Source organism: Momordica charantia, assembly GCF_013281855.1.
Source record: "Momordica charantia cultivar OHB3-1 chromosome 9 unlocalized genomic scaffold, Mcharantia_2.0 BLBB01000009.1, whole genome shotgun sequence".
Taxonomy (NCBI): domain Eukaryota; kingdom Viridiplantae; phylum Streptophyta; class Magnoliopsida; order Cucurbitales; family Cucurbitaceae; genus Momordica; species Momordica charantia.
The window spans coordinates 30331182-30340595 of NW_028275167.1; the positions used below are offsets into that span (position 1 = coordinate 30331182).

Below are 9414 nucleotides of genomic sequence, written 5' to 3' on the forward strand. Positions count from 1 at the left end.
ACATATATCTCCAATGAGATTGTGATTTGATCCCCACATTGAACTAAATATATATATATATATATATATATATATATATATATATATTCAAAAGTTTGAGTTGTTATATTTATAATACAAAGTTATAGTATTTCTATTTTGTTGGAGGATTTTTCGGTTTTGCAAGATCTTTTAAGCCAAGTGTTTATAAACCTTTCAATTGAGGAACGGTTTCTTCTTTTGAAGAATGCACAATTAATTCAAAGACAACGAAATGACATAATTAATATAGCAATTGCCTGTGTCACAAAATTTGTCCACCCTGTAGTATTAAAAAAAAAAAGAAAAAAAAAACCTTCGTCCACCCGTATTGAATTGATGCGTATTTTGATAATCATGTATATTCATTAAGTCAATAGCCAAACTTAGTTTTAAGCTGGATTATTAGAATATAATAATAATAATAGAAAGTAGTTAGACACTGTTTTTGGGTAAGTTGTGTTCCAAATTTCCAATATTAATCATCCCAAATTAGACCAAAAAGTTTGAAAATTTTAATGTAAGATTACATGAAATTTTTGTCGTGAATTTGATATCTAACATTTAATATATTTTATTTACTCTTTCAATGTTTAATTATCATAACATAATTTAATTAGTTAAAATGTATATTCTCGACCAAACCCGGTTTGAATTTCTCTTCCAAGGTACTTACAAAAAAGTTATTGTAATATCATTAGTAAATGCCCATTTTATTGAAATGTACTATACAACTCGTGATGTCATTGGCATGGCCATATTGATATGGTACCTTCTTTTAGGTGGAACCAAAGAAAAAACTTCTTTGACCCATCTAACAAATTCTAAAATCAAAATTTTTTTTTCTTGTTTCTTTTTACTGTATAATAGAAATTTGAATTCACCATCTTTTGATGAGAGATAAATAACTTCACAAATTGAGCTATGTTTAGGACTTTAGGTTGATAACATATATTTTTTTTTGTCAACAATTAAAAAAAAGGTGGTATAATTTAAAGCCAACTATTCATAACATGTTTCCACTAAATTTTTATTTTGAAAAAACAGAACTATTTTGAGAATATTGAACAAAACAAACCCAAGTTTCCAAATACCATGCAAGAACATGGAGGTAAAAAGTTAAAAGATTCACCCAAAACAGACCACACAAGGGCATGTTTGATAATAGAAAGATAATTGTTTGGTAACTTTTTATATTTCTTGTTGTTATTTTTAAGAAACGTTTTGAAAATTGTATTGAAATTTTAGAAACAATAAAATAAAATTTTATTTTTTCAAAACATAGAAAAATTTTATTTTATCACTTTTTACTCATAAAATTCATGATAAACATAAAAAATAAATATGACAAAAAAATTTTAATATATTTATTTTGAAAAATTAATTTCTACATAAAACATTTACTTTTTTTCTTAATTTAAAATTTTAGAGATCAAGAAAGGAAGTGAAAACAAGAAACAAAACGTTAACTCCGTATTCAAAGTTTCAAACGCTCCATCTGGAAACTCTATCCGATATGCATAATTGGTAAGGCAAATACAGTGTTTGATTTGCTTTTAGGATGGGGACACACTGTTGAGTGATGCTGAGCTCTGCCAAATTCTTCCACTCTGCATCTTCTTCTGCTTATTTTCCTGCAACTTCAGCTTTCTCATTTTCACCCACTTTCCTCTAGCAGCTCTTTCAAACCAGAAAACACAAAAATTAGAGGGCCAAAACACTCTCAACTTTATATTACCTTTCTCTGATCTCTTCACATGCTCGTCTTGTTCAATATCAAACCCACAAGTTAACTAGAAACATGAATTTCAAATCTAGAACATGAAGATTTCTAGCTGTAGAAAACAGAGACACAACACTTTCAAGTCTCGTTTGGCTGCACACTTCAATAAGCAACAACCAGACCATAAAAATACAGGCTTTGGATATGCTCATTTGGTATTGCTGAGCTTATAGAAAGCAATCAAGCATTTGCAGCCTTCATAGTTTCTAACCCATTCAACAGAGTCTACCTTCATTTGGAGCCAATCTTGCCAGGTTGAAGCACTTCATTGAACTTGCAACAATCAAATGTCTACCACATGTTCTAAGTTTACCGAAGTATTCCAAAATCAAACTAATGAATAATCTTGAGCATAGTTTTCTGAGATGGTTGACATCGAGTCATGTACCCAGAGAAAGTTCAGAGAAATCCACCCATTTGAAAATTTCGATTCTTCTTTCTAATCAAACAACTAATCGTGGACTGTGTAGGATGAAGAAAGGGAAGAGGACATACAACAAACACCTTACCTGCACTGCAAAACCCCTATAGCTTTTTGAGAAATATTCGCTCTTATGGGCAGCCAAGCGAGTGAATTTGAGGTGGCAATTGGCAATGGCAAATGCGTATGTAGCTGCGTGATGAGGTAGGTAACTCTAAATGGAGATCACAGACCAGACCGCACAAACTCCGTGTCCTTCTCCTCATCATTGAAAGAATTACTCGGCGCCATAGTGGAGCAACTGTGCGAATTGAGTAACCCATTTTCACAAAGAATCTCATCGGGCTGTGACTGAATCAGAGTTTTCCCGAAATGGTTTCAGATCTTTTCATTTCTCTGCAATGATTGCTTCTTTCCTCCTCCGTCCACGCGGCGGATTCCGAACGGTTCAGACCTTTCTGTTCACCGTTGGCCACCCACATCTTCTATTTTATAATTAATCTTCCCCAATGATAGTATTTTGTCCATAGCTGCATGCTTTTGCTTTCTCGATCAGTTGGTATATTTGGGCACTTGCATTGAGAAAGTGGGTATGGTGTAAGAACACACATATGTCGATGACTTATAATATTAACCCAAATGGATTACATTGGCATCAACGATCTATCAAGTCAAGAATGAATGGCTGAAGCAAACTGGCAAAGTGGGTTTGAGAAGCCATTCAACATCCACTCAAGTTCCAACACCAAATTCATCCTTGTTCCAATAATTTAGCAGTCAAACCCCTTGATTCATCACGTATTCGTTATCAATCATCAGGTCTTTATATGGGTGCGGTCTCTGTTGTTGCCTAATATTTTGTCAATCTAAGTTGAAATGTGGAGCATTGTCGTCTTTGTAAGCTGGCAAATATTGCTTGTCTGTCATAATTTTTTTTCTGAAATGGAAGTGTTTGACCCACAAAAATGAAGAGGAATAGAACGAGGGAAGCGAAGAGATGAGGAGCATTGTCTATTCTTTCCCAAAAACAATATGACATTGAAAATCGATGAACAATATTCATCTGCTATCGTACACTCTTCTGCCAGGTTTCCCATTTTAACAAGATGATAGAGCAGATATGTCTATCTGTTGCGGCGTTTTCAATGATCCACCAGCAAATGCTGTTTTGCAAAATAAACATCTATCTATACTGAGGTAGAAGGGGGAGATCTATTGATGACAAAATGAGATGGGTTAACACAACTAGATAATTACTAATTAATTACCAAACAACCCAATTCTTAGGCTTTGACATTGGGTTTTGGAGATGGATGGGGCTGCTGATGATGATAAGGAGAAGCATGAGAACCGTGTGCGACTGAATGACTGCGTAGTTGCTGCCCGTTCTTTGGAACTGGTCCTGCAGCCGTGTGGTAGCCATTTCTCGCCATTGGGCTGGATCGAACGCGGTCAGCTTGCATTGTCTGAAAATAATAAGATGAACTTGCCATGTCCTTGAGGTTTGGCAGAGGCTTCAAGGCTTCAACAACCTCACTCATCAAGGGTCTGATCTTTTGATCTCGGCTAAGGCATTGAGCAGCCAATTGTACTGCTTTTTGGGCACCTTTTATTGAGAAATGACCTTCAAGCCTAGGGTCTATCAAACGATAGAATCTTTTTTTCTCTCCTAGGTATGGCCGTGCCCATTCCACAAGGTTATGTTCGCCGTTAGGACGGTTTTTATCCATGGATCTTCTGCCAGTCAACATTTCGAGAAGAACCACTCCAAAACTGTAAACATCACTCCTTGATGTAAGATGTCCTGTGATACGAGCATTTATCAGACCAAATGCAATCACAAGGGAGAATGAAAAGGCACTAGTAGACTGAACAAGATAACACAGTTCCAAATTCTACAATTTTAATCCGAGCATTGCATGCCATGGGAACAAATAGGTAAAAGAGTTGACAAGTGAAAAGAACGTAAATCACCATATTTTCCTTCCAAGAAAAAATTCATTTAATGTACTTTTCAATCACAGCAGTAGGAAACTAAAAGGTCCAAATATTCCAAAACTCACCAGTCATTACGTATTCTGGAGCTGCATAGCCATATGTTCCCATCACACGAGTAGAGACATGGGTTTTATCTCCATCTGGACCATCTTTTGCAAGTCCAAAATCAGAAAGCTTGGCATTGTATTCCTGAAAAAGCAATATTGTCAGGAAGATAAATAATGAAGAAAAACGTATTAAAGCCATTGTTTTTTGGTCACATACAGCATCTAATAGGATGTTGGATGTTTTAAAATCACGATATATCACAGGCCTTTTTGCTTCCTCGTGAAGAAAAGCAAGACCCTTGGCAGCACCTAGGGCAATTTTCATCCTAATAGACCATGGAAGAGGTAGAGATCCTGCACATGATGTAGATTTTTACATGTGAAAAGAAAAGGCATATATATGTGCAAACAGAATAATTTTTATTTGGTTCTATGTAAGGTAAGTTGAGATTAAAAGATATACCAAAACAATTTATAGAGACTAAGCTAATTAAATAATCGTCAACACACCAGATCATAAATCATGCCCTCCTATTTTTTTTCCCCCCATTTGCCCAAAAAAGTACAGGATGAATGGAAGTGGACAATTTAATTGTGAAAAAGGAAACAACATACTCCGGAAAAGATGATTCTCCAGGCTTCCTCTAGGCATGAACTCATATACGAGCAGTCTTTGGTCATCTTCATTGCAGTAACCAATAAGTTTAACCAAGTTAGGATGTTTGAGGTCACTAAGAAAATTAACTTCAGCCTGCCACATAACATAACTCATCAATTAGAAATGGAATATATGGAAAATCTTCCTAAAGTCCAAACAACTTTTTATCACATCCATACAGGATAGAAAATGTCATAATTAAATATCCCATAAAAGAAGACAATAGATCAGAGAAGCTTCAAACCATCCACTCTTTATGGCCCTGCAGACCATCATGGTTGAGGGTTTTGACAGCAACAGTAAGTCCTGTGCCAGGTTTAACTGGAGCAGTGCCATTTTCTTCAACCCAACCCTTAAAAACACAACCAAAACCACCCTCGCCAAGAAGACTCTCGGGTCTGAAGTTCCTTGTGGCCAACTTAAGATCGTTGAATGAAAATTTCCGTAGATGAGGAGAAATTTTAAGTTCCTCTTCTAGTTTGGAAGTGGATGAATTACTCTCTGCATTACTCATACTTGTGTTTGTAGACGATATATCTCGAGGTGTTGGTTGGTCTCTACTTGTATCAGCCGTTGACTTACTTTCAGCTGACACAAAAATGAGGATAAATTAGGAAAACTCAGAGAGAAAAAAAGGTTAGAAAATGAAGATAAACAGGAACCATGTAGGATGCACTTTTGTTCCAAACTTAAAACATCGGTCTAAATTAGTACAACCCCATATTTTGGCAGGGAAATGAGAGCACATAGTATCATGCAACACATAGTCACAGTCTACAGACAAGTCTACACGTGAGGAAGACAATGAATTAGCATTAGAAATAAGAAAATACAGGAAGAAATAAAATTTAGATGATTCGGTACATGAACAGTACAGTCCAAATGTCATTCTCAATTGGTATATAGAATACTCAATAAAATTTATACTTTAAGCTCAACACTGAACTGTAAACCTCCAATAAAATGTTTCTGAGTCTATATGTGCAGTTATATTTTAGACATTCCATTACTCAAGAAATAATTAGTAGATTCCTCATTCCTCATTCACCATATCTTTGACAAAACGACAGGACTGGAAACAGATACAACTTTCCACCTTAATTTAGCTGCAGTGTCCAATGTACTAATGTAGTATTGAATTTTCAACTTGTGTGCTGTCACCAATCCGCATTTTGCAACAAGGGTTTACATAAATACAGGAGATGGTTTGGAAGACAAAAGGTTGACTTCAAGACAATCACTCCTGCTTTCTACAGAAGCTTTACCGGATAAGTTCACAATATGCTCAGCAAAGCTTCAGGATCCATTTTCTGGTTTGAAGCAATAAATCCCCCATGACTTTAAGCTCTGGGCTGGCTTCCCAACTTTTATTAACTTAATCATCATTAACTATTGTTGATAGATAGGGTTAAATAACACAAATGCAAGATGCAGCATTAAGAACTCACATTGTTCAATGATCTCAAGTACGCTATTATTGTTTTTAATCAACTTATTAAAAACAATACACACCGACGCCATTTACTAGGGTAATTTTGAGAAAAGAATGAATGCTAACTTCAGAAAATGTTCACAAATTACAGCAATCAAAACGAGGATCTTACAGAACATGGGCAACAGATGAAATAACAGGTCTGAAGTCCCAGAAAGCAAGAAATCTAAGTTTTAAGCCAGTAAGCGAACTACAGAGAAGATGACCAGAGAAAAAAAATGATCTTTCGAGTATATAAGTCATTACCATAGTTAATACTAGTCCCACTGATCGAACTATCAACTTTGGATCTTGAAGAAATGCAGCTGCCAAAAATCCTTAGAGCAATCCAACAACCAGTCTCCTCTTCCACAGTTTCAACTCGTTCTTTGTTGTTCTTCTGCTTCTTCTTCCCCTTCGATTCGCTCACTTCCCGAGACTCAACTTTCCCATCTTCAGCGATTACCTCCATAGCTCAAGTACCCAAAAGAAACAGATAATCATAAAACACCGCGAATCCGAAACACCATCCAGTGCCTCTCCGTCCTCTCCTCAGTCGCCACTTCAAGCCCAGGTAGTTAACTTCGCCTCGACACAGCGCACGTGAAACCTACGGAAAGATCACTCAAATTTACCACGTTTCACTTAGGGCAAAAAAGAGGGGGAGAACCAGTTGAGACCCAGTTGAGAGGAAGATTACCAGATCGCATAAAAAGAGATGAATTCCAAGAGAAGCCCTTCAAAAGGCCAAAATCTGATCAACTAGAATGAGCTCATACAGAAATCTCCTCCATCATCCAAGGACAATGATACTCGCAGTCCCATCTCAGCTTAGAAATTTCTGCGCCTAAAGATTCAGATAATCCCCGAGATGGGCTTCAAAACAAGAACAACCAGATTAGTTTTAAGCTGGTGGAGTTATAAATTTTATGCAGGGAAAAAAAATAATTAAAAGATGAAGAGAGAAAAAAAATTATTTTCCCAAATATCAATTCTCTCTCTTCCTTTTCCTTTATTTTCTTTCTTTCTTTATTAATTTTTTCCTTTCTTTTTTTCCATTTTCCAATGGAATCAAAGACTGGGCAAAAAGCTAGCGTAGCTGCCCGGGGAAACGGGCAGGGACCGAACTGCCGGTCGTGTCAGCTGACCGTGGTCCGGGGCTCCGAATCAGAACGGACCGAACATTTCGGGCAGATAGAAAGTGGGAAATCCGGGTAGTTCGGGCATGAGAGAGAATTTGAGCATGGCCCACAGGGATGTTGACGTGTCTGCCTTCGTGGGCGGATTTGAATGCGCACGTCAAATTATTCGGTGCATTGCACGCACCTCTTTTCAATTTTCCCTCTATTTTTTCGAATTATTACAAAAATTGTTCATTGTTTAATTCTTTTTCCAAGTAAAAAAATAAAATAAATAATAATTACTCTGAAAGACCGATTCTACCCCTAAGCCACCCCCTCCTATATATAAATTATAAATAATAGAGCCTCAACCCCAATCATTTCAAGCTTTTTATTGTTGTAAATTTGTTGATAACGTAATCAAATTGGACACAAAGGATATTGTGATTTGGACATGAATTTTCATTATTTTCAAAATAGATGTTTTATAAATTTTATTTATTTTCAATAGATTTGACTCATTTTACTAATTAATGTAATTATTTATTTACATAAAATACGACAAATCAGGGTTGAAACCAGTTTTCTTTTTTACTTTGGATTTAATGATTAAAACATGTTTTGTAATGTCCATAAAAATGTTGAGGAAAACAAATTTCCGTTGAATTAAAAGCAAATAGAAAGTAAGGGAAATAATTATTCTTCTTCATAAATTCTAGAGGATTAAAGCAATAATCACATGAGAATATCAATGTGCTCAGGTGATTTTTTTAATACTTAATTAAAAAGTTGTGTACACAAAAAAATTAAAAGGAAGTTGAGTTCAACAATTAGAAAAATCTGTTTCTTCTTTTTATAATTAATTTATCCATAAAATAATATTTCAAAGATACAATTGTTTAATAAATTGTGGATTTGTGAATGTCTTTCTGAAAGATTATTTATTTTGATATTAAATATAAGTATTTTATTTTTATGAGTATTCTAAGCCATAATAATAAGAAAAGCGTTTTTGGTTACTTGAAATATACAATTAAGAAACTTATTGTGTAAATTTGTTCTCTAAGAAGTTATAAATATCTCTAAATTTTGAGTGGATTTTTTCTTGTTGAAGTTACTTTAATAAATTACGTTAGAATTTTTTGTATTCTAAATTTAGCTAAAAACACAATTATTTATAATTACCTATAAATTGATAAATTAGTTCATTTAACACTACTTATTTGAAGTATGTAGTATGGTAATAAATTCAAAATATCAAACAATTTAAAGAAAAAAAAAGGCTTACTTGCAAGATCAAGGAATAAATGATTGACTTTTGTAGCATAAACGTGCAGCACATAGCTTGACTTTCGTCATGCTAATTTTAATATATTCGTTAAAACTAATATATTTTTTTAATTAATTAAGCAACATTATTTCAATGTAATAAATTACTTTTATCAAAGTTTATTAAAATAACTCTCTGAAAATGACACACCCATGACTTAATGATATATATATCTATATATATTAGTTCATAACTTTATGATGCACCCAAAAAAGGGACCAATTTTGTTTAGATGAAGATTATTTTTATTCTATTTTTAATTTGTTTAAATTAAGAAGCAAATTCTTGTGTAGGGGTCAATTTTTAACATAAACGTTATCTGAACTATGATGAAAAACTTCTATCACTAATCGGAATTAAGGAAACTTAGTTGAATAAATCAAATACTATAAGGTCTAATTTAATTACAAACAAGTTGGATCTTGATATTCGAAGGAGAGTATTATGACTGTCACACTTCAATACAAACATGTTTATATCTTTTTCCTTCGAATTATTTGTTTTTTTTTTAAATAATTATTGTTTTGATTTCAGAAATAATACTTTCCAATAAATTAAGAACTTTTA

At 34.1% G+C, this 9414-nt stretch overlaps 1 protein-coding gene across 2 annotated transcripts; it reads right to left on the reverse strand.

The window, feature by feature from the left end:
• Nucleotides 1-3208: 3208 nt before the first annotated feature.
• Nucleotides 3209-7400, reverse strand: LOC111019133 (serine/threonine-protein kinase PBL34). 2 transcript variants are annotated; one of them, XM_022295439.2, is made up of 7 exons: nucleotides 7097-7396; nucleotides 6664-7006; nucleotides 5170-5513; nucleotides 4883-5018; nucleotides 4485-4621; nucleotides 4286-4409; nucleotides 3209-4026 (listed from the first exon to the last, which is right to left on the reverse strand). In XM_022295439.2, exons 2-7 carry the CDS (start codon nucleotides 6866-6868, stop codon nucleotides 3506-3508), a joined length of 1467 nt encoding a protein of 488 aa, XP_022151131.1. In that variant the 5' UTR covers nucleotides 6869-7006; nucleotides 7097-7396; the 3' UTR covers nucleotides 3209-3505. The 2 variants fall into 2 exon arrangements, with proteins under 2 accessions (XP_022151131.1, XP_087973357.1); XM_088117231.1 differs by having other exon boundaries at nucleotides 4286-4621; nucleotides 7097-7400.
• Between the last annotated feature and the right edge of the window lie 2014 nt (nucleotides 7401-9414).

Bases quoted from the DNA above. Each gene is read 5' to 3' on its own strand.
- LOC111019133 (XM_088117231.1), bottom strand. From the start codon at position 6,868: ATGGAGGTAATCGCTGAAGATGGGAAAGTTGAGTCTCGGGAAGTGAGC. The intron at 5,514-6,663 runs GTAATGACTTAT...TTTTTGTGTCAG, and splicing joins TGGGACTAGTATTAACTATG to CTGAAAGTAAGTCAACGGCT. The intron at 4,622-4,882 runs GTATGTTGTTTC...CATCATGTGCAG, and splicing joins GGAGAATCATCTTTTCCGGA to GATCTCTACCTCTTCCATGG.